The sequence below is a fragment of the Mustela lutreola genome, chromosome 2 (assembly GCF_030435805.1).
Source record: "Mustela lutreola isolate mMusLut2 chromosome 2, mMusLut2.pri, whole genome shotgun sequence".
Taxonomy (NCBI): Eukaryota; Metazoa; Chordata; class Mammalia; order Carnivora; family Mustelidae; genus Mustela; species Mustela lutreola.
The window spans coordinates 56,955,254-56,979,758 of NC_081291.1; the positions used below are offsets into that span (position 1 = coordinate 56,955,254).

At 53.0% G+C, this 24,505-nt stretch overlaps 1 protein-coding gene across 3 annotated transcripts; it reads right to left on the reverse strand.

Annotated features, from left to right (window-relative positions):
• Positions 1 to 1,843: 1,843 nt before the first annotated feature.
• HDAC11 (histone deacetylase 11) lies at positions 1,844 to 24,456 on the reverse strand. 3 transcript variants are annotated; one of them, XM_059161869.1, is made up of 10 exons: positions 24,328 to 24,456; positions 23,183 to 23,331; positions 20,816 to 20,916; positions 9,926 to 10,042; positions 8,923 to 8,965; positions 7,080 to 7,156; positions 5,938 to 6,000; positions 4,824 to 4,920; positions 3,747 to 3,925; positions 1,844 to 3,609 (listed from the first exon to the last, which is right to left on the reverse strand). In XM_059161869.1, coding segments are annotated over exons 1-10 (1,044 nt in total). In that variant the 5' UTR covers positions 24,330 to 24,456; the 3' UTR covers positions 1,844 to 3,393. The 3 variants fall into 3 exon arrangements, with proteins under 3 accessions (XP_059017852.1, XP_059017849.1, XP_059017850.1); XM_059161866.1 differs by lacking the exon at positions 24,328 to 24,456 and adding an exon at positions 24,213 to 24,321; XM_059161867.1 differs by lacking the exon at positions 24,328 to 24,456 and adding an exon at positions 23,965 to 24,194.
• Positions 24,457 to 24,505: the final 49 nt, after the last annotated feature.

The window sequence follows — 24,505 nt, forward strand, 5'->3', positions numbered from 1 at the left end:
CATTCCCATGGATGGCTTAGTTGCAGCCGGGCACTGCTGTTTCCAGTGCCCGTCTGAGTGCTCCCCAGCTGGCCCCAATGGAGAAGAGAGCTGTAACTCGGGCAGATGAAACCTCTCCAAGCCTCAGCTGGCCCGCCAGGCAGGCATGGCATTAGGGTCTCTGGGGAGAAGCAGGGAGGGGGGCTCGGAGGCTCTGAGCTGCTGCCGTTATCACCCCCCACAAACCTGCTCCAGACCTGTGGGCTCAGGACTGTGACTCCCCAGAATTGCTAAGGAAGAAGGCTCAGAGCGGCCAAGCCCAAGGTCCTACATTCAGGCCCAGGTAGAGCAAAGCTCCCATGTAGTGGGCTCGGGCTCCAAGGTCTACCCATGCCTTTGTGCACCGGGCTGAGAAGGGCTGTTCTGCATCCCACTTCAGATGTCCATGCTCTAGATCTCCAAGCAGCTATGCATGGGGTCTTTTGCAGAAATCTCACACCTGCCAGGCATCAGGGCTGCTGGTGGGATTCCAATGGACAGCTTTCCCAAGCTTGCCTGCTCCTCAAGTTGTCCCCAGAGCAGATGTCTGTCCCCAGCCTGTCCCCACTCTCGCCCTAGGCTGCAGATCCCTCCCCACCTCCCCCTGGATCAGCAAAGCTGCTGTGCTAGACCCTCAGTAACCCCCCCTAGTTGGCATGTTCCTTGGGTTTTTATAACTTGGGGTGTCACGTGCAAATAGCAAACTGCACGGATCTTAAGATCAGATCCTGAACACTTCACCTCAACTATCCTTGATTCTTAATAACCTGGACTATAGGAGAATCATCATCCTCAGGACTAACATTTCCAGGAGCTAAGAAAATGCGGCATGGCACCCTAAGTGCATTGCCTATATTACGGCATTTAATTCCTGGAACCACCTTCAGGTAAGGACCTTCAATGGCCCCATCCTACAGATAAGGAACCAGCTTATAATTCTGGAGCCTTGGTTCAAACCCTGTTCCTCTGCTCACTAGCTGTGGGCCTCAATCAGCTAACCAACCCTCTTTATGCCTCGTGTCTACATCTGTAGAACAGAGATAAAAATAGCTCTTAACTCAGACTTCTGTGACGTTCACCTTGGCCAAGAGTCTGGAACAGGGCTTGGCCTTTGTCAGCTTTCATCACCCTCCTTACGCCCAGCACAGGGCTGAACTGGACTCCTGCCCACCACCCTCCAATTTTGTCACCTGCCGCCCTTGTCCCCGGCATGAAAACTTGGGGGCCATCCTGCTCCTGCCCAGGCTATGCCACTAACACTGGGGTTGCCCTGGTCACTCGACCAGGCAGGACAGGTTCTGCTCTCCCCCCTTCCAAGACCCCTCTGCCGCAGCCCATCCCATCCCCGTGCTCCATCCACATGCTCTAACCACAGGCCATGGCTGGAAACCACCCCCCACTGCACCCCACCTGTGCACAGCCACCATCAAAGCCCAGCCCTACATGCCTCCCCTCCCCACACATCATTACCAGACCCTGGGCCCTCCTCTATCAGGAGATCAACAACCCCCACCTCATTCCTTCACTCCTGCCAAATCTGAGGCATCTGAGAACACATCCTTCAGTATCTGGCAGAGGTAGGTTCAAACTGGGTGTTAGCACACATGTGGCCTGGGGCAAATGCCTTGTCTGGTCTTAGTTACCTCATCGGTAAAATGGGAACAATGACCTACTTCACTGGACTCCAAGAACGGAATGAAAATACTAGCATTTATTGGGCAGCTCTCAAGGTCAGGCCTCACGCTGTGTGAATTTTAAATCTTTACTTCCTTTAATCCTAAGGAGGTAAGGACGCTTCCCCCTGAAGAACACACAGCAGCCAATCTAGTCAAGAACAGCCTTTATGGTTCTCTACAAACAGAAGCTCAATGGTGATAAAGCGAGCCCACTGCCTGCCCCCAGATGTTGCAGGCCCCAGGTGGAAATGAGGGGATGTTAGGTACCTTCAGTCAGGTGCAGAGAAACCAATGGCTAGGACTGGGGGGCAGGTGTGGGAGTCCAAGCGCGCGGTTAGTGCCTCGAGGTCTAGTCCAGGAGGTCAGTCTTTTTGATGTTTATGCCTTTGAAACCCTTCCCCCATCTTCCAGCAGAGAGAGCACCAAGGGAGTATGTGGGAGAATGCAAGAGTACCCCCAAATGGTAATGAACAGGAGTCCCCCATGTGGGGTTGGTCGGGCACAGGGAAGCCTCAGCTGGCCCACTTTCCCTCCCCACCCCCCACTTGTGATCACTGTCTAAGAACACACCCAGGGAATGAGGGGCGGATACCACCCCCAGCAACCAGCCTCCTGGGGGACCCTGAGTGTCCCCTTCAGATCAGAGCACAAAACAAGGTCAGGGTCTGCAGCATTTCAAAGACCAGATGTCAGGGCCCACTTGGGACCTTGGACTCCAAGCGCCATCAGGGCTTGGGCACTATGGGTGAGGCCAGTGGAGTCTATAGCCCCTTCCCCCACAACTCAAGGCCCTGCCCTAGCTCCTATCCATACAACCTATAGGCCAGGTTGGAGACCTCTGCCCTCCATCTGGGAGCTCTAGCCTGGCCACCAGCACCTCGGTCCTTACTTGGGGCCTTGGGTCCTAGCTTGGCCACCTGCCCCCATCCCCAAGATCCCCTTCTGGGCCTCATCTTCCTCTGTCCCCTCCCCACTGGGGCTGGAAGCCCCTTCAAGCCTCCGGTGCTGAGGCCCATCACAGAGCCGGCTACTTTCCAAACCCGGCTACTTTCCCTAAACAGGCAAGACAATGGCTGAAGCATGGATTTGGGGCTCCTCAGACCTACCCCTCCCCTTATCCCCACCAAGGAGCCCCGGGAAAATAGGTCCAGCTCTTGCTTTATTGAAAGGGGAATACCAGATGAGAAAACCCACTGGCACCCCCTTCCCAGCCACCCCTCACATCCAGGCCTAGGGCTCCCGCCGGCTGGGAATCCAGACCCCACACCCCCAGAGGCCTACCTGCAACCCCCAGCTCTTGGCCCCACTCACACGGGCGCCCATGGCTCCTCGTACCCCTCCTGCGTGAGGAGAGGGTGAATCGAATCCTATGACTTCTGCCCCCAAAGCCTCACCTGCCGTTCTCCCTCCTAGCGAAACCACCTACCTCTGCAGGGCCTGGTTAGACCCATGACCCCCACATGAGGTCTTCTGGGACTCAGGCCCTGTCTTCCGCCCCTACCCACAGAGGGACACCCAGTGGGGAGAGTGGAGGGACCGCCCCAAAGGCCGGCCCAGTCAGGGACAGGCCCCCGCCCCTCGGTGCCTCCTGGCTGCTGCCCCCACCACCCCTGTGGTTAGAAAAGGAGAAGCACTGAGGGGCAGGCGGGGCTGAGGCAGGCAGGGAGCCACGCAGAAGAGCAGAAGGGCAAGAGCGTGGTCAGGGCACCTCAGGGGGCAGCAGGGGTGTGTCTGAGTTCTGTGCCGAGACATTGGGGGACTCAGCCCCGATGAGCCCGAGGCTGTACAGATTAAGGATGGAGTCGGCGATGATGCGGGCTGTGCGCTTCTGGTAGCCACCAGAGGTCACCATGAGGATGGGCACCTGGCGGCCACGGACCACCCGAAACACCAGCTCGTCCCGCTTCACGATGCCCTGTGGAGGGATGCGGGAGGGCTTGGGTCCTGTGGCTCTGTCCAGAAAGTCCTGCCCGGCCCCTCCCCCACATCAGAAGCACCCTGGTTGGCGGGGGGGGGGGGACCCTGCACCCCTTCCCCCGGGTTGGGAGGCACCTGTGGGCTGATGGACAGCCCTCCCAGGCGGTCCCCCTCCAGGATGTCTGTGCCCGCGTTGTACACCACCACGTCGGGCGGGTGCTCCTGGAGGGCCTTCTGGAGGTTCCGCTCCACTTTATCTAAGTATTCGTCGTCCTCTGTGCCCCACTCCAGCTCCACCTTCCGCCTGATGGCCTCTGAGGGAGAGACAGGAAGAGCGGTGTGTGTGTGTGTGTGTGTGTGTGTGCGCACACGCGCGCGCGCCACGCGCAAAGCTAGGACACAGGCTCAGGAGGGTCAAGGTCCCCAGCAACTGCTCCGCCTCCTTCCATCCCAAATGGAGCTCAAGAATGCAAGGCGGGAGGGCCAAGGGAGAGAAGCGACTTCAGCTAAAGCATTCTGCCCAGGGGGATTTAGGGACCCATGTGGGGGACATCTGATCTCATTGCCTCCTTGAACCCCTGTCCAGAAATGTGGACACCCTACTGTGCCCTCAGGCCCAAATCCAGCACCTCCAAGACTCATTTCAGAAACCCAGGCCCCTGGGCCACACCTGGGGCTGAATTACCCTCAGCAGATCCACAGGCATAAAAGTCCCATTCCTGCATAAATGTTCCCTATTTGCCAAGTGGCCAGGGCACTGTGTTTTCAGAGAGCATCAGGGAATCTCTGCCTTTTGATTAGTAAGTTTAACCCACCTGCATTTATTTTAACCACCATTATATTTGACCTGGTTTACGCCATCTTCGCATTTCCTCTTTATCCTATTTTTCCTTTTTTCTTTTTTGTCATTCCCTGTTTTCTATTAGACAAACACCTACAGAGGAGGGGTTCTATTTTTCTTCTTCTGGTGATTACCCTAGTATAAGGTCCCACATGTGTTGTTTCTTGGATAGGTTTATGCGATCTTGGATGGGTCAAGTGAGTTAAGTCTCAGTTTGCATGTCTATAAAATGGGAGCCACCACCCCCTCCCAGGGATACTGAGGATAACTGAAGTGACTTCTGGGGAGCCCAGCATATAGGGAACACTCAGGAGAGAGACCTCCATCCAAGCATGAGTACAGTTAGGGCTGAGGGAGAGGGGGCAGCTTACGCTTGGCAAAGCGGTCCCCAGGGTAGATGTGGCGGTTGTAGACGTCCATGATATACACGCGCTTGTCACCCATGAAGTCCCGTTCATGCCCATTGCCCTATGGGGAAGGCATGAAAGCTGCTCACATGCAGGTGCCCTCGTCAAGGCCAGGACCCACCCACACACCCCAAGAAACAGCCCATGTGCCTGAGCAGCTCAGCTGGCCCTTGGAGGCAAAGGGTCTCTTGGCTGTTAAGCAGCAGAGCTGGAATTCAACCGCAAATCCCAGCCCCATGGTCTTCTGGTGTGACCTTGAGTGAGCCCCAGCCCTTTAAGCTTCTTCTTCATGGAGTTAGAAAGGAATTCTAGCCCTACCACCCTCCCTGGTCTGCAGTAGGATCAGCGGGGGTCAGAGATGGGCAAGGTAAACTGGAAAGGGCTGCACAGGTAATGACTTGGTTCCGGAGCTTGCTGTCACTGGACAACACCCACCCACCCAAAGCAGGGCACCCACCAGCACTAACGCACAATAGCAGGGGTGTGGGAGGTCTTTGAGAGCCCATTTCAGGTCCTGCCTTGTCTGACCAGAGGAGCCAGCCCAACATTTGGAGTCCTGAGGACTCTGTTGCTTTACCCCCAGGCAGTAAGTTCTTGAGTAGTGGCCCCGAGCCCCAACAACCCTGAGCCTCTGTCTAAGGGGCAGGTCCACAGGAGTCCTCAGCTATCTGCAGGGGTGGCACCCCAAACTGACCAGGAAGCACTGGGGAGCCATAGCAGGCTTCAGAACATGAGAGGGGCATGGCCAGACTGGGCTTTAGGAAGAGCCTCAGCCTGGTGTGTTGGGCAATCAGAAGGGAGGAAGGACCCTTGGGTTTGACAGAAGCAATGAGGAAGACCCAGTGCCTGGCTGGGCTGAGCAGGGCAGAGGGACAAAGACAGCCCTCTGCTTCCAATCTAAGGTGCAGAAGATGGGCAGCGAGGAGAGAGGAAGATGAGGGTGGGAGTGGAAGAGGCCCAGCTTGGCACTTGGCAATGTTCCCAGGGGGAAGGGAGCCCCACAGTGGGGCACTGTGCGACGGAGCTGAGGGGGCCTGGGAGGCAGGGCCACAAACCGCAGCCCCCACAGGGTACTCACCTGATGGGCATCGAGATCAACGATGGTGGCTCTGGAGATGCCTTCCACTCGCTCAAACAGAAACTACCAGCGGAGGGGAGGAGGAAGTGAGGACCCAGACAGGCCAGAGGACATAGCCCCTTGAGGATTCCTAGTTGGTGAGGGGTCAGGCAGGAGGCCAGACACACTTGTGGGCAATGAGGCCACCAGGCAAAGAATTCACCCACCCAGGAGAAGCACGAGAGAAACGTGTGTGCATGGTCTGGGAAGACCCCCTGGAGGAGGCAGCACGTGCTGCGCCCTGGCGGGCTGGAGGTCAGGAACAGGGTAGTAGGACCTTGGAGATTCCTAGGGAAATATGTAGGGGTTGAGGAGGGAATATCCCCTCACGGCTGTGCCTGGAACTTCATTCTCTGCATTCTCTGTCTTAGCCTACAAGGCTAAGAACTTCATTCTCTGCATTCTCTGTCTTAGCCTACAAGCCCAAGTTCTCACATCTCCTTCTCTGGGAAGTCTTCCTTCCCCTTCCCTTCCCTCTCAGAAGGTCTCGTGTGTGTGTGTGTGTGTGTGTGTGTGTGTGTCCCCTTCTCTGAATGGCCAGGGTCTGCTGACCTGCTTGCCCTCCCCTCCCCCATTTGGTCTGTGCACCCTCTGAGAACAGGGAACATGCCAGCCCCATTCCTGATGCCCAGAACCAGGCAAGGCACAGGGTGGCTAAAGGGAGTTCAGCCACCCAACAGAGATTTAGGCCAGTGCCCGCCCTGGCCCTCATCTCTCTGAGTCTGGGTCTCCTCCTCCGTGCAGAGTAGGAGTAATTGAGGTGAGGACGGCAAGCGGGCTAAGCCTGCCAGAACCAGCCATCCCCGTCATCATGTCCCACGCCTCCTCCCTCTAGTGGAATGATGTGCTCCCTATATTGTTGACCAATGGGCCGCCCCACTCCTGACCCCACCATTGTTGGAGGCCTCACTATCTCCCCGCGGCAGGGACAACGCAGAAGAGCAAGTGTCCGGTCCCAGCCTGGATGGGTACCCCCCCCCAGCTTCCTCCCCTCCTGGGACCCAGCTTCCTTCTCTGTAATGTGGAGAACACCCAGTGGGGGGTGGCAGGGGCATTCCAGGGAGGGCTCCTGGAGGCAAGGCCCCACATGCTCTTGGGCGCACCTTGATGGCCAGTGTGATGTCCGCATAGGCACAGAAGCCCCCGCCCCGGTCACTGGAGCAGTGGTGGAAGCCGCCACCTGCAGGAGAGCACATGTGGTGTGGTCAGGGCCTCACACTGTCCTCCCCCTCCTCCAACCCCTACCTCCTGCCTACAGCCCACGCCCACTCAGCTCCCAGGGACAGGCTCCTGGAACTCCAGGTTGGCCAAGTGAACTAAGCACCTGAGCGTGTCGCTATGCCTGAGTCAGGAGATAGCTGACTCAGGAGATAGCTATACCATCACAGCCATCTCTGTCCACAGCAAGAAACCTCTCGGGCTATCCCAACAAGTCAGCCCCCAGTGCCCATCATAGCCCACCAGGGGCCAGGAGCTCATCCTGCCCAAAACAAATAATTGTCCCTTGTCTCTGTAGGGCCATGCCTGCCTCCATGGGACATCCCATGCCAGGATGGGGCAGTGGGGCTTTGGGAGACCCATTTATCCTAGGACCGCCCACATGCTGCAGGTTGTAGAAAGGCCCGGCCAGGAAGGGTGCCATCTGCTGGTCATGGCTGCCCATGGCAATCCCCTGGGCACCAGAGTCAGGCTCCAACCTCTCCCCCACTCTGAGAAACCCTTGCCCTGCAGCACCAACAAGAGCTTGAGTTTCAGGGGCCTCTAGAACTGAGCCCAACAGCTGCTCTAGCCAGCAGTTCAAGTCCAGGGCCCACGGCTACAAAGGACTTGCCTCTTCTCCCACCAAGAGGCTGTCAGTGGATCTTAACAGTAAGATAATAGCCAATCATGAACTCCTAAGGGGGCACAGAGCTCACTGAAACCTCCCTACAGCCCCAAGTGGGGGCACTGTTATCATCATGTCCATTTTACAGATGAAGAAACTGAGGCACACAGAAAACCAGCACCTTGCCTGGGATCACACAGTTCACTAATGGCAGAACGAAGATTTAAACCCAGACTGGATCAAGACCTGGGCTCTTAACCTCTACCAGGTCATAATATCTTCCAGGCAGGAAGGGGTTCCCTGGGTCTTTATGAGGACCCTGCTGCAGCCACAAAGGCACGTCTCCTTCAATCATCCGTTTAGTGGTGTTATCGTAACATCACTGTTATGCCAGGCCTAATGCTGGCTACCCGGCAGTACCAAGAAAGCCAAAGGTAGAGGTTCTCTGCTCCAGGACTCTGAGCAAGCCACCAGGCCTCTCCCCATACCTATTTCTTCATCCATACCATGGTACCAACAACAACAATGCCCAGCTCAAATGAGAGGCCAGAGAGGAAAGAGGTTTGCTAACTGTGAATTGCTGTGTCTCCATGAGGGACAGATGAAGACAGGACAAGGAAGAAGATGTGTGCAGCCTTCCCCTGAGCCAATCTTGTGGGAGAGTCCAGTGGACTGCAGGGTGCGCCAGCACCAGAGAAGCCCCAGAGAAGGACATGGTATTAACCCTGACTCTGTCTGCCCATTATGCAGACTGTCCTGGGGCCCAGGAGGCCGATGGAGTTTTTTCAGGAAAGACTCTGAAATGCTGCAGGTTTCAGCCACACCTGGAGCTGCCTAGGGAATGCTGAAGGCTTTAGAGGGCTTTAGAGGGAGCGAGCTCCTTATCACTGAAGTATGCAAAGGCAGGGTAGGGAAGCCATCTGGGAACTCCTTTAAATAAGGATCCCACCCCAGATGGAGGGACTAGCTGGTCCCTCCCAGACACCAGATGGTCACATAGCCTCCCCCAATCCCACTTAATAAGGTACCAGAACCTCTCAACTCACAGGGGCTGCCTTCAGATTCCTCTTGGCCCTCCCAGCCCCCAGGATCCAGCAGGCCAGGCCGGCCAGGGAACTCACCCACATTGATGGCCCAGCCTCGTTCCATGGCCAGCTTCCCTGCCTTTGGAGACAAGCACAGGGTGAGGGGCACAGGCAATTGATTCCCCCACTCAGTCATTCATTCCCAGCTTCCCCCATTCATTCCATAAACACTGTGTCCAGCCAGCTCTGAGGTAGTGCTGATCTCTGAGGCGGGGTTCAGGAGGCACCCATCCTCCAGCAAGCTCAGACTCAGTCTTTGAAGCAAGGACCAGATTGGCTAGCATAGGAGATGTGCAGTGCATAAGCCCCTTGGCAATTTTGCCAAGAAACTGGAAGAAATCGAAGTTAAGTAGTTATGATCACCCAGGAGCTGACAGCGATCTCAACAGGGCTTTCAAAGGAAAATAGACAATTTTGTGCCTGTGGAAATACAGCAGACTGAATACCAAAATCCTGTAGGAAATCATCATTTGGGGGTGGGCAGTAATCTTCCAATAAACAAACAAACAAACAAACCAAAAACCCCATTAAACAAAAAAAGGGACAAATTTGCAAAGCTGAAAAGAAAATCAATAGGTCTTGGTCCAGCTCTGGATGAGATCCCATGTTTAAAACTTTAATGTTCCTCTACCACTAGTTAATTCGGCAGCCTGTGGCTAGTTTTAAAGACAGCTACATAGGGGATATGACACCTAATTTTGCTGGAAGGGTTCTTTACTACCACCAGGATGCAGGGGGAGGGGAGGGTCACCCACAGCTGAACTCATGGGCGTTTGGTTATCTTATATACCAGCAAATACGGCAACTCTAATAGGCGGTCAATGGGGGTAGGAACAAGGAATTCAATGTCCTGGCTCATGTGGGAAAGGCTTTGGGAGAAAGGGTGATTGTTCCTGTGTTTTGACAAATATTCAGGATTTTGTTCAACTACAAAGTGGGAGGAGTGTAGTCCAGATGGAGAAGCCCAGGGTGGGAAAAAGCCCAGAGACTTTTGGGGGTCCCGAGCCCAGCAGTTCCTTCCGCCTGCCTCCCCACCTACCATGATGGTTCCTCCGGTCTGGGTCCGAAGGGGCTTCAGCACCTTCCTCTGCACAAGGAAGTTGGGGAGGAAGATGACTGGGGGGATCTCTGTGATGGTCGCAACAGCAAAGGACCACTGTGGAAAGAGATGCAGGCCATTGGCCTCCCACTGCTGTGCCTAAACCTCAGAGGCAGCAGCTGGGAAGTCAGATTCCTTGTAATGCCGGTTTCAAGGTGCCCTGGGTAAACTTCCAGTTTAGCACAATTCCTTTCATCAGAAATGCGAGAGCATCCCCCCACCCAGCTTTGGGCTCAGTAAAGAGCTCTTTCCTTAAAGCTGTTGGCCCACATTCCTCAGTGCTCCAAAGCCCTTGGCTGCCCCCTTGTGCCCAGAACAAGAGCTGCAGAGGACTACCATTGATGGGCTGCAGACCCAGGACCCCCCCCAGCTGGCTCCCTGTACAAAACGGAGTGGGGGAGGGAGGAAGACACTGAGGTCCTGACCTGGGAAGATCTCCTCTGGCCCAGCATGACCTCTTCATGCACTGGAAATTGGACCTCCATTCAAAAGGGTGGCCCTCATCTCAGCTACTGACACAGGAGAGTCTAGGGTATCCAAAAGGCATTTGCTCCAGGACACAGTCTTCCCCTGGACCCTGGGCAAATGTCCACTCACCCAGGTCCTGAACAATCTGCTGCCTGGTTGAGAATGTTCCTGGATCTACGTTCCCTGCTCTCCCCTGACCCCAGGCAGAGCCTCAGAAGGGCCCAGGGTTCTCTGTAAATAATTAGTGAGTGCCTGGTAGGCAGCAGGCTCCAAGGCAGGGCCAGGCCTTTCCTCCTGACAGGCCTCGCAGCCTAGTGGGGAGACACTTATTTGCAACAAACCCTTAAAGGAGAATGTCGTCTGTGTCCGGGTGGGAGCAGAGAGGCTTTCTAGAGGCAGTGACCTTGAAGCTAAGACTGAAGGTGAACAGGAGTTGCCCAGATGTCGGGGTAAAGGTGAAAAGACAACTGGAAAGTGAGTACAGGCTCCCAAGAAGTTGGGCTGTGCCTGTCACATAGGGCCTGGGCTGCCAGAGAATATTTTCAGATAGCCTGGTCACAGCAGTGGGGAGCCATGAAATGGCGCTTTCCCAAGCTGTCCTGGCTGCAGCAGGAGGACCAAATAGGGGGACATAAACAGAAGCAGCAGCTTGCCCCAGGGAGGAAGGGAGAGATAATGAGGGTCTGGGAGAGGTGAGAGGGGCACAGTTAGCAGATAGAACAAGGGGGAGGGGCAGACAGATGGGTCAAGGATGCAAGGTTGGAACCCTAAGACTCCAACCATGAAGGGCCAGGCCCAGAAGTGTAGCCCACTGGGACAATCGAGGGCTGTCCTGGGACAGGTTGGGGGTGGGCAGAGGGATGGCGTTCGGGAGGCTAGGGAGAGAAGTTTCAGGAAGGAGCAAGCAAAGAGAGGTATTCAGAATGGGGAGCATGGCCACTGGGTTCTCCCACCAGGAGAGGAAATTTAGGGCAAAGGAGGCCCGAGCATGTTCAATAATGAGGAGGAACCAGCAGAGGGGGAACAGGAGAGGCCAAGGATGGGGTGAGACAAAAGGGGATATGCCTGGGAAGGTGCTGGCAGCACCTTAGTTGGACAGTGCACTTCGGGGTCAGTGCAGGACAGGATACACATCAACCCCTGCAGGGGCCGCTGCAGCCACCATGGCCAACAGGGAAGACGTTATTCAGGGCCCAGGTGGGCTGGGCACCCAAGCTGCCTCAAACTGCACTGACCAGCTATGTGGGCACCCCTTCCAGGCTACCAAGATGGGGACAGCTCGCTCAAGTGAAGGAGCTGGTGAGCGTGGCCTATAGAACCCAGACCACTCGTGGTCTGAAAAGAGAGGTGCCCAGCCAGCCTTCCTGAAGCCCCAGGCCTCTGGCTGTAACATGGAGGGCACCGCAGGGTCTGTGGGTGGGGGGTGCTGGATGTGAGACCAGGATGGTTAGAAAGCTCCAAGACCCCTCCAGGTACATGTGTGCATGCAAGCATGTGTGTATGTGTGTGTGTATGCATGTGCACATTTGGGGGGGGGGCAGACCCAGAGGGCAGAAGGTGACCAGTTCTGCCCGCTCAGCATGCCAATCCCACTGCCAGACACAGGCCTGGCATGTGGGAAGCACAGGGCCACTATTTTCTCTGAATAAACGGTATAATAACAAGTGAGCCACTGAGGGAAACACATTAAGTCCCTGCCTCCCCCTCTCTCTCCCTCAGCAAGCTAGCAGGGAATAAAGTTGTAAAGAAAATGGAACCTTATCCTGGCCTCCAGAGAGATCCACTCAAGACACAAAAGCCATGAGAAGGGTGGCTTTTTTTTTTTTTTTTTTAAGGATTTTATTTATTTGAGAGAGAGAGAGAGAGCGAGCAGGAGGAGAGGTCAGCGGGAGAAGCAAGTCTCCCTGCTGAGCGGGACTTGATCCCGGGACTCCAGGATCGTGACCTGAGCCAAAGGCAGTTGCCTAACCAACTGAGACACCCAGGCGCCCCAAAGGGGTCTTTTAAACTGTGTTCCACAGCACCTGTCCAGCTCAGCACTCCCATCAGGAAAGGGTTCCACGTCAAAGAAGTCTGGAAAACACTGTTCCTGCTGTCTACCCCTTAGAAATTCAAAACACACTCTTGCACATTAAAAGCTCTAAATCGTGCAGTGAAGAATCCTGTCGAACTTTGCTTCACCCCACCTCCCAAACTTTCTGGCCACCAACATCCGTCGGCTGGCTTGGCTCATCTTTATAGAACCCAAACTAACCTTCAAAGGGGGCAGTCATCTAGAAAACACTGGGAACCTCTCAGGCTAGAGGATGAATTGTACATGGGCCAGGTGTAAAGTCACCAGAAGCACGTCTGGGATTTGGCCAAGGTGATGTCTGCCAATGCATCCACTTGAAAGATGGTGCTAGACTTCTCCTGGGCCCCACCGTGGTTTCTGTATAAGGCAGCAATGGTCTAGACTCATGCCATCCCATCCAGCCACATGTGGCTACTTGGCTATACTTTTAAAATAATTTGAAACGTGTTTAATTAGAATTTTGTTACTTCAACGAAAAAAGTCAACCATACTTTGATAAAAAACAAAAACAAAAACTAGAATTTCTTTTCTCAGTCTCCCTAGCCGCAGTTCAAGTGCTCAATAGCCACATGTAGCTGGTGGCTGCTGGATAGAGCGCTTCTAGAACATTCTTAGCATGTCAGAAAGTTCTATTGGATGGTAGTGCTCTAGAAAAGCCACCAGCAACCGGGCTGAAAAATAAACCAGGGAGCAGGGGAGAAGGGGGGGCTGAGCCCTGGAGGATGGGGAGGGTGGGGAGGGGCCACAGAGGAAGGGCAAACAATTTATCTGGGACCTGTGGCCCAGCGCAGATCTGCCAGAAGCTCAAGTCCTGGGAGAGCCTGGCCCCAGGCAAGAGCACTGAGAGATGAGCTAGAAGCTTCTAGAGTGGGGACAGGGCTCAGCAGTCCTCCTCAGCATCAAAGTAGTCCAACTCAAGGCTCTGCTACTGCTGTGTGAATTGGGACATGGCCCTTTACTTCCCTCCTACCTCCTCATCCATGAACCAGGAGCGCCTCCCCACCAGACCTAAAAGGAGGACTTAGTCCCATCCACCAGGCCTACCCTTACCTCCCCATCTGAAGTACCCCGACCTGGGCCCTCCCTCCCCCCCAGTTCCCAGCTTTGCTTTATCTTTCTGAAGAACACCTGTCTCTACCTGACATCACAGTATGTCTCTGTTGTTACCAGTCTCTTCCAGAAAGGGGCCAGGGCCAGGAAGGGCAGGCAAACACCCATTCCTGCCATCCAGACAATGCCCAGAGTGACACCTGGCACACAGTAAGTACTCACAGCACATGCCATCCATCCTCGCCCAGTTCCCTACCTGCACACTCCACGGAGGAGGCCACCTCACCCCTGCCACCCAGGAGAGCCCCAAACAGTAACCGGCAGAAAAGGGGCTAGAACAGCCCGGCCCTCTGTTCTGAGATGGCACAAGGAAAGGGGATCCCCCCTGGGGTCAGGTGAGGCCACGCTTCTGCTGAACCCCCACGGGCACCCCCAGCTTCCCCTGCCCTCTCTGCCCCCCACCCGCTCTTACAGGTTTCACCGCCAAGCTGGCCCTTTGGGAATCCCTTGCACCCCCATCCCTGATAGCCCCAGCTTCTAGAGAGTGCCTCTCTGAGGCATAGTTCCTGGACCAGCAGCACCGGCACTTGAGAACTTGCCAGAAACGTAGACTGCTGAGGCACCTGGGTGGCTCAGTCGGTTAAGTGTTTGACTCTAGGTTTCAGCTTGGGTCATGGTCTCAGGGTCGTGACATCAAGCCCCATTGTTAGACTCTGTGCTCAGCGGGGAGTCTGCTGGAGATTCTCTCTCTCTCCCTCTGCTCCTCCCCTCACCCGCTCACGCAAACTCTCTCTCAAATAAATAAAATCTTTTAAAAAAATGCAGATTCTCGGGCTCCTCTCCTGACCTCCTAATTCAGAAACTTTGGAAGTGGGGCCAGTGATCCATGTTATGACAAGCCCTCCAGTGGATTCCAAGGCTTAAGCAAGTTTCAGAATCACTGCTCTAAAGAACTTGACCCCCTCCATGTTGAATGAATGAATGAATGAATGAATGACACGAACAAGGGAGGTCTGCCCTAGCCTAATGCCCCCTGCCCACCAAAAGACATGGCCTATAAGCTTCCACATCTCAGGGTCTGGCCAGGTACCATGGCCTCTATGCCCAGCCAGCCTTTTGGGGACCCCACAGATAGCAGGACATACCTGAGGTTGACGACATCCCTGGGACCCACCCACCCCCCACTCCGCCCCGTACTCTCAGCTCTGCAAGGCTCTATTCTCCAGCTGCCTGATTTCCTCAGGTGGACCCTACCCTCAGAAATCCAAGCCAAGAATTGCTCTCAGGGGAGAGATGACTACAACCCCATTTGGAGCCCCAGTTGCTTCATTTGGGTCAGAACTCTCCATCAGTGAAAGCAGGAGCAAAAGGAGAGAAGGGGAAAAAGCCATGATCATTTCAGTTGATGAAGAAGAAGCCTTTTCCAAAATCCAACACCCTTTCATGAAAAGTCAATCAACAAACTAGGAATAGAAAGGAACTCCCTCAGCCTGGTAGAGGGCATTTATCATATAAACATGCATGCATGCACAAACACACACACACACACACACACACAAAATCCCATAGCTAACCTCATACACAGTACTAAAAAATGGAAAATCTTCAGCCTAAGATCAGGATCAGGACAGGATGTCCATTTTTGCCACTTCTATTCAACCTCACACTGGAAGTTCCAGCCAGAGCAATTAGGAAAGAAAAATTGGAAAGCAAGAAGTAAAACTATGCCTATTCACAGACGGCTCAATGTTAGTGACAGAAGGCCCTAAAGACCACACACACACACACACATACCTATTAAACTAAAGAAGTGAATTCAGCAAAGTTGCAGGATCTAAGATCAACACGCAAAAATCAGTTGTATTTCAATACCTTAGCAATAAATAATCCAAAAAGGAAATTTAAAAAAGTATTTAGAGGCACCTGGATGGCTCAGTTGGTTGAGCATCTAACTTCAGCTCAGGTCATGATCTGGGGTCCTGGGATCAAGTCCTGCATCAGGCTCCCCTCTCAGCAGGTAGTCTGCTTATCCCTCTGCCCTTTCCCCTGCTAGTGCTCAATCTCTCTCAAATAAATAAATAAAATATATTTAAAGTAATTCCATTTATAATAACATCAAAAATAATAAAATACTTGGGAATAAATTTAACTTTAAATTTAAGGAGGTCCAAGACTGGTACCCTAAAAACTACAAATCACTGCTGAAAAAACTTAAAGCTCTAAATAAGTGAAAAAATATCTCATGTTCCTGAATTGCAAGAACTAATATTTTAAAGATGGCAATATTCTCTAAACTCATCTACAGATCCAACACAATCCCTATCAAAATCCCAATGGTCTTTTTTGCAGAAATAGAGAAGCTGATCCTATAATTCATAGGGAATCTCAAGGGATCTTTAAAAAAACAACAACAAACCTGAAAAAGAACAAAGTTGGAGGACTTGAAATTTCAAAAGTTACTACAAATCTTCAGTCATCAAAACAATGTAACAATGCCATAGGACTGACATATACATCAATGGAATAGAATAGAGAATCCAGAAATAAATCTATACATCTACGGCCAGTTGATTTTCTACAAGGGTACAAAGGCTAGTCAATGGGGAAAGTACAGTGTCTTTAACAAATCATGCTGGGAAAACCAGAGAGCCACATGCAAAAAACTACAGTTGAACCCTTACCTCACACCATATACAAGAATTACCTTAAAATGGATCAAAGACCTAAACACAAACTGAATCTCTTAGAAGAAAACAAATGGGTCCATCTTCATGATCCTGGATTTGGCAATAGATTGTTACATGTGACACCAAAAGCACAAGCAACAAAAGATGAAATAGACAAACTGAAGAAAATGTTTTGGACCTAGAGGCAATGTTTGCACCACATTGTAAATATACTAAAGGTCACTGAAATTTTATACTTTTTTAAAAAAAGATTTTCTTGAATTATTTGACATAGAGAGAGAGACACAGCAAGAAAGGGAACACAAATGGGCAGGGAGGGAGAAGCAGACTTCCCACTGAGCAGGGAGCCAGATGCAGGGCTGGATCCCAGGACCCTGGGATCATGACCTAATTTGAAGGCAGATGCCTAACAACTGAGCCACCCAGAGGCCACTGAATTTTACACTTTAAAATGGTTACTGGTTACACTATCTGAATTTTACCATAAATAAGGAGAAAAGAGTCCTCTCAGGGAGGAAGAGATAGAGAAAAATCAGAGGCAGCAGTGGGGTGGGGGAGCACTTCCTCAGAGACTCTCTGAGACTTCAGCCCCTCCCCCTCCCCAATGCTCTGCTGCTAAGGTCTGTATCCCTCTGGACAGGACTCTGAGGGCTGGGAGGTCATGTCTAGGCTCAAGAGGTGCCCAGACTTCCTGAGGCTCAGATGTCCTTGGTTTCTCTTTCTCTTGCATGCCTTATATCCAGTGTGAGAAACAGAAAATTCTATTGTTTCAACTTCATAACAAACTGCATATCCTACACCTCCCTCAAAATCCACAGCTGCTGTTTCTAGCCTAGTCTGAGAGCCCAGGGCCTCTCACCAGATTACTGTGGAAACCTCCTTCCTCACTGATCTCCCTGCATTTGTCTTGATAGCCTCATCTCATTAAAGCTGCCAAGCAACCTGCTAAAACCTAGATCAGATCATCTCCCTCTGCCTAAAACATTCCTTGGCTCCCACATCCCTCAGAGCAAAGCCACAGCGGTACAAAGGGCCCAGTGTGGTCTGGCCCCTGATTGTCTTCTGACTCCATTTCTTGCCAGTCTCCACTCCACTTCCACTTCCTCCCATTCCCATGGTACACAGTGTTTCAGAACACATTGGAGATACCCTGGCCCCAGGGCCCTTGCACTTGCTCCTGCTTTTACCTGGAATGCCCTCCCTCCACATGGCCACATAGCTCACTCCCTCACTGCTCTCAGTCCATGATCACATGACAATAAGCTATCCCCACCACCCCCTTTCCTGCTGTACTTTTGCCCACAGCACTGAGAGCCTTGTAACACACTGTATCAATGACGTGATTGATATCATGTCTATGGACTGACTCTCCCCACATAAATGCCAGCTCCCTAAGGAGAGGGACTCCATCTCTTTAGTTCTAGCCTGTCTTCACTGGAACATAGCACAGTGCTCATTAAATACTTAGTGGATTTAAAAAAAAAAAAATACTTGCTGGATAAATGTATCCCAAGCACTGCACAAAGTCAGATTCACATTAAGCTACCCCACACCCCAGGCAGACTGTCACTGGGGTTAGCAGAAGACAAAAAACCTGGCACTGGCCCAATCCAACCACCACCCTCAATGGGGACAATTCTGAGCCTTGCACACAGTAGATGCTCAATAAATGTTTCTTTCCCTAAACAGACATCACCTGCCAAACCTCAGGCTACTGCATCTCCTTCAATGCCTGAATTATTAAGCCCTGAAGGCCACGCCAGGACAGGGCAAGGCATGAGCCCTGGAACAGAGGGGCAGAGTGAGGTGGGGCAGGGGAGAGGGTTACGTCCCACAGCACACACAGAACAACTGGGGAAACCTGCAGGAACTCTCCAGGGCACTGTCCCAGGTGCCCACAGCAGAGAAAAAAAGAAAAGGAACCTTGTAGATGGGGGGCAGGGGATGAGTGGGGGCAAGGGGGATGTTCCTGAGCCACAGTCCCTAAAGGCCAAAATGCCTGAAATTGGCATGGGTCCACGTGCTCACCAAGGGTACCTCACATGGTATCATTCTCCCACAGTACCGGGAACAAAATCCAAACTCTTCCCACAGTTCACAAGACCCAATGTGGCCTGACATTTCTAGCTTCCCTGACCACATCATGCCGCCTAGCACCCTTCTCCCCTGTAGGAGGCAAAGTTACCTCCCCCTCCTGGCGTGTGGCTCTGCAATATTCTTCCTTCAAAGCTCCACAAGAGTGTCACCTACTCCTCATTCTTTTGTCTCAGCTCAAACCTCACCTCTGTGAGGCCTTCCCAGACCACCCGGTCACCCTCACCCTTCACTCAGCTACCCTCCATTTTCTTTCCTTCCCAGCCCTTGGTGCTCTGTGAAATGCTCTTGTGTGGTTATTTTTTTATTCTCAGTCTTCCACAACAAAAATACAAATCCATGTGACCAGGGGAACTTGCTTATTTTTTGTTTTGTACCCAGCACACAGTCAGTATTTGATATAGATGTGTTGAATGACTGAGTACTTCTCCTTAGTAAGTGCTGTGGGAATCCTCATGTTTCTCCATTTGCTTTTGCTGCCAGGGAGCTCCAAGGCAAATCCAGGAGCTCAATCATAGCATCTTAGCTAATCCTCTCAGTTGACATATCTGACTTCTCCTCCTGCCCTTGACCTCAATTTTCTACTTGGGTCTCCAGCTGTTGACACTTTTTTATTATTATTTATACACAGTAAGCTGCCTTAGGCTTTTGGGGGGGCCAAGGCCAAGCACAGAGGGAGCCCTGCATGGTTCTCCTTAAGGCTCCTCAAACAGATGGGGTCCTGGAGTCTATGCCCCCCTACCCCCAGCCTTATCTTGGTACATTCACATGCCATCCACCCAAGCATCCTTCTGTTCTGGTCTCTCCCTGTCCTGCCCCATTGCCATCTATCCCTGCTCCACAAACTCACCCTCTGAACTCTGGCAGGTGTGTCTTCCTGGCCCAGCTCCTGGGTTGTGGACTGTGACCACGCATGTCTGGGCCCTAGGAAACCAGGGCAGCCAAGAACTGGGCTTCTTTCCAAGGCCTTGCACACCTCTCTCTCCCAGGAGCCAGGTTTCAACCTCTTCCTGGTAATCTTTCATGAGCTGACACTGTCACAGCTTCATCTAGAATTCTCACAGCTCAGGCCAGAGCTGGGGAGGAGGGTAGGTAGTAACTGTGACCGGGAAGCAGGAAGACTGACTAGATGCCCAGCCTGGGGTCTCCCTGAAGGCTGGCTATTGGACTTCCTGGGTGATCTTGAGCAGGTGGAGCCTCTTTCTGGGCCTAGGCTTTTCCACCTATGGCAGGGAGGGAGGGGGTACATGGGGAGGGGTTGGTGACTTCTGGCATCTACTGAGTCTAGGATGAGCTGGGGGTCAGGGATGTGGGATCCCACACTGTTGGCAGAGAACCTGTGGCATCCGTGACCATCCCCCTGCCAGAGTGTGCTGGCAGTACCAGGTTCTGATGCAACACCCACTCCCCCAGCCTAGCTTCCCCTCCAGGGGAGCACCTCACCTAGGGGCCTCAGACTCACAAGTACTCATGAAAGCTTTGTGAGCTCTTCTAGAAAGAAGTCACAAGCAGGTAGTCTATATGCTTGGTTTGGTCTGCAGGGTGGACTGAAAAGTCTCGGAGAGTGGTCACATTAAGAAACCTGGGACTGCCGCTTTACTAACCTGAATTTCGAACTTCTCTTCAAAAGCCAGGACCCCGGCCATGCTGGGTCCACAGTGGAGCTGAGTAGCAAGCCGCCCACTTGGGAAGGGGCAGGAGCTCCCCAGCTGACCCCCATACACCGCCACCACCTGTCTGACAACTTGTTTACACTCCTTGCTTAGCTCCAGAGAGTTTCACACAAGTTTTTAGCCCAACAGTTTTCAACAAGTCTTTAGCAGGAGAAGTTCGTACAAGAGTCTTATACTTAAGTGCAATATAAAAATAGACCTAAAAAAAGACAGCTTTGGTTGGATAGGACAAGGGACTGGGGGTCCCCTCATCCAGCATGTCAGCAAGGGTCTCTGAGGCTTGTTCACAGAACACAGAGTGAGGGGTGCCTGGGTGGCTCAGTTGGTTAAGCATCTGCCTTCGGCTCAGGTCATGACCCAGAGTCCCAGAATCAAGCCCCACATCAGGCTCCCTGCTCAGTGGGGAGTCTGCTTCTCCCTCTCCCTCTGCCTGTTTGTCTCTCTCTCTCTCTCCCTGTCAAATAAATTTTAAAAAATAATAAAAATAAAGGACACAGATTCAAAGGCACTAAGGTAGAGGCCCAATACACCTATGAAGGTTCAAACCCCACCAGATGGGAAACCCTGATCCCATACCCCAGGGACAGGGAGCTCACTAAGCAGCTTAGCCCATCCTGGTATCTGTTTTTTTATGACACTCTCTCATTCTCTTGGGGACCACAGACTCTCATGCTCCCCCCCCCCCCCCCGCATGAGGGGCAGGAATGGGGCCCCTTGAGGCTGTGCTTCCCCAGGCTGAGCTGCCTCTCTGCTCTGGCCACCTCTCACCCCAGGCCCCCTGTACCTTCAGTTCGTTGAGATAGCGCCTTGTGTGCACCACCAGCAGGTCCTCATCCGAAGCTTCCCGCGCCTCCACCAGCATGCCATCCGACAGAAGCTTCTCTTCTGAAACCACAGAGTGGGCACCCTGCTTCCCTGATGACTGGAAGGTGGACCTGGCTCCAGACCACTCCTCCAACAGAACTGCAGACTTAGCCTCTGCTATAGTCTTGCCTTGGGAGGCAGTGGGCAATCTCTGACTTCTGAGAATGGGTCACCTCCTGGGCCAGGGTAGACAACACCAGGCCTGAGGGCCCAAGGGAGTCAGATATTGGGCATGTAGCAGTCGAGGTAACACACGGACTGGTAATGTTGACTCTCACTTTGATTCTCCGGATTCTCCCTGCATCTTCTGATGACATCATGGAAGGCTCCATGTGGCATGGCCTCTCTTTAAGGCTTGCCTAAACCCTTGCTCATCTCCCTGTTTTTAACCCAAAAAGCAGCAGTCTCGCAGACTGCCAGGCAACAGGAAACAGCCTGAAGTGAATTATAGTTTTCCTGCATTTATTTTTTAACCATGACTTCCTATTTATGGCAAGTGAAACTGACTTTTCCCATTTAGATGATATAATGTTTCCTTTTAAAACAAGTTCATTTAAGTTTTTTTTTTTTTTTTAAGCACAGGCTAAGTCGATTTTAAAAAGTATATACACACACACACACACACACACACACACACGTGTGTGTGTGTGTGTGTGTGTGTGTGTGTGTGTATATATGAAGTAAATAACGGAGCAGGTGGTATGAGGAAATGGCAAGGTCCCAATAGCCGTTTGCAAATAATTGATGTTTGGGAAACACTGCAGTATTTTTATCACCCCTCACAACCACCAGACAAGATTTGCTCTGTTTTGCAAAAGAAGACACTGAAGCCAAGAGCAGGAAGTGCTCTAGGGCACAGTGAGAACAAGACCATCCAGCTCCAGGTTCTAGGGAAATCAAAGGGACAAGGTCATTATCTAAGGAAGCTGTGTTAATGTGTAACCAGTAGAAGCCAACTAGTTCCATACATTACCCAATATAGCTCCACAGACAGAAGGCACTCTCTACTCTCCCCCGCCCTCCGCCCCAGTAACATTCCATGGCTCCCCATTGCTTTCAGGCAAAGGGCCAGCTCTTTTCTTGGCAGCTCCCAAGGCCCTTCACCATGTGGCCCCTGCCTCCTTTCCACCCACATCCTCAGAGGAGAAAGGAAAGAACTCAGGAGGACTGTCAGCTCAGAGAGGAGGGAGACAAGGAACCCTATGTTGAGCTGCTGGGTAATACAGGATCCCAAGAAAGGGCAATGGGAGCAGTGACTCAGGTTGGGTCTGCTGGAAACAGAGCATGAAGGACCACAGTCAAGAACGCAAGAGACCAGCTAGATGAGCAGCAGGCTGGCCCCACTCACCTTGCCGGGGTTTTCACAGTCCTAGCTCCCCACCTTTATTCTTTTCTACTTAAAGAGTTTTCTTTGAATACCTATTCTGGTCACAGTTGTAAATGGAAAATCAGTATCAGTTGCCATAAATAGAAGTTAACCAAAAATAGAATACATGTATGATAGCAACAAACCATTATTAATCTATTATTTGATTCTATTTTCTGTGATATGCAGAGGCTGTGGCTTGCTCTAGATTTATTAAAAGGGGAGATGGGCTTCAGTGTTAAAGACAAGTTAGCCCCAAAGTGAAACTTTCTCCATGGTGTGATCAGGAATGTGTGATTTAAAGATTCCCCATGCCTTATCCTATGCCAGGTAACATTCTCTACTTCTGTCAATTAAAGAACCCCTAATGCAGGAGAAAGGGAGAATATTCTTCCACTAGCCTACTGTGATGCCCGAATTTCCCACCTAAACCAGACCCCCGGGTTACAAACCGAAGTTGAAACCATACTCCAGAGTACCACCTTACTCAGTGGAATGAGCTGTGAAAGGTGGGGGCCTAGAGCTCTGAATTCCAGACCCCACTCTGCCACTTAGCAGCTGTGTGACTTTGAGCATGTTCCCTAACCTTTCTGGGCTCCAATTTCCTCCATCTGTAATCAGCAGGGTTGGAGCAAAGGCTCTCTACCTCTTGGATTCTCCAAGCACTGGATTCCTCTGACCTTCAGCTTCCCTGTGTCCATCCTTCATCAGCTCCCCTTCTATGGGCCTCCACGGACAGAGACAGGACAAGCCTGTGTTCAAAAGCCCCTTTGCCACCATGGGTGGAAGGCAGTATAAGGAATGAGCCTGGACCAGGGAGATGGCAGCTTGTGGAAGGAGGACACCAGGAGAGGCCGGGGACTGGGGTGGGGAAGGTGGGCTGGAAGAAACACATGTAGGGTCTCATGGGGCCTCGCATACCTTTTAGGAAGCTGATCACTTTGCCCCATTTTCCTGCGTCAAAGGGGTGCAGTTTCTCCAGGCCCATGAAGGTTATGTTGTAGCGTGGGGAATACACGATGGGCCAGCGCGACTCCGGCACATGCTGGTACAGCTGAGTTGCGTGCGGCCTTCCATGTGCACAGGGACAGACACAGGGAGGGGCAATCTCAGTGTGGAAAGCATCCTCCTCCTCCCTGCCACCCCATTGTACTAACCCCACAGCCCTGACCCAGTACCACTAGCTCCCTCTCCCTTGGTGGCAGGAAGAGTGCCATTTAGCAACCGTAATAACAGTCATGAGAGCAGCTCCTTACTGAGCATTGGCTCTTTCCCAGCACTATCCAACCCAAATCTCGCCGGAGCTCTGGGAGGTAGGCACCACCATCGCAACAAACGCTTGGAGAGGGAACCAGGAGTGCCCAAGGTCACACTGCAGATCTGTGCAGCAGCCAGAGTTCACCCAGGTCCACCTGGGTGCAAAGGCCTCCACATCTCATTTCCACATTATAACAATCACGCTAAACAGCCGTGTGGCCCTAGACCTCAGTTTCCTTAACAGTAAAATATGGGGCTGTCGCGAGATAATGCATCCAAACAGCTGAGCACAGAAAGCGCCCTATCCCTTAGAGCTGGGGGTGGGGGTGACGGTTCCCAGAAACAGCAAGTCCGGGTTCATTCAGGCTGTGGCCCAACTCGCAGCCAGGGATGGAGATCACCTCAGCCTTGCCGCGCAATTCACCACCACCCCCCTCCATTCTCACCCCATCACACCTCTGCAGCCACCGCCTCACCGGGACCAGAAACCCGGCTCCAGCTGCTGCCAGGGCCAGGGGCCTCCGCACAGCCGGCGGAGCCCGGGATAAGACAGACGTCAGACCCGCGCATGTCGCCTGCCCTCGCCCAGGTCGAGCCCCGTGGCCCGCACCTCGCACCGCAGAAAAGTGGCGCGGGGCCGGCCTGGACTCACTCGGCCTGAGCGGCCCCTCGCCTGCAGTACCTGGGCACGCACCTGACGAGCCCGCCGGGTAGCCCGCGCATTAGCGCTCCCGCCCACGGGGACCCCTGGGAACCCCGGGGGCCAGGATTGGCGCCCAACCCCGCGCCCCCACCCCTGCCTCACTCACATCCCGGGGCCGGGCCCTCCCTGCGCTGGCCACTGCTCCGCGACCGGGCGGGGCGGGGCACGGCCCCGCCCAGGACACGCCCCCGGCCTCGGCCGTCTCCGCTGGGGGCGGAGCTCCGGCGGGCTTGACTCCGCCCCGCCCGCGCTCTCGCCAGCGTCACAGAGAGATGGAGTCCCGC

What these genes read in the sequence shown, in the direction of transcription:
- HDAC11 (XM_059161866.1), bottom strand. Translation starts at nt 24,241, where the DNA reads ATGCGCGGGCTACCCGGCGGGCTCGTCAG. An exon ending in ACATCACACTGGCCATCAAG is followed by an intron (nt 6,001 to 7,079) that starts GTGCGCCCAAGA and finishes CTCCGCTGGTAG; the next exon opens with TTTCTGTTTGAGCGAGTGGA. An exon ending in TTGATCTCGATGCCCATCAG is followed by an intron (nt 4,921 to 5,937) that starts GTGAGTACCCTG and finishes CCTTCCCCATAG; the next exon opens with GGCAATGGGCATGAACGGGA.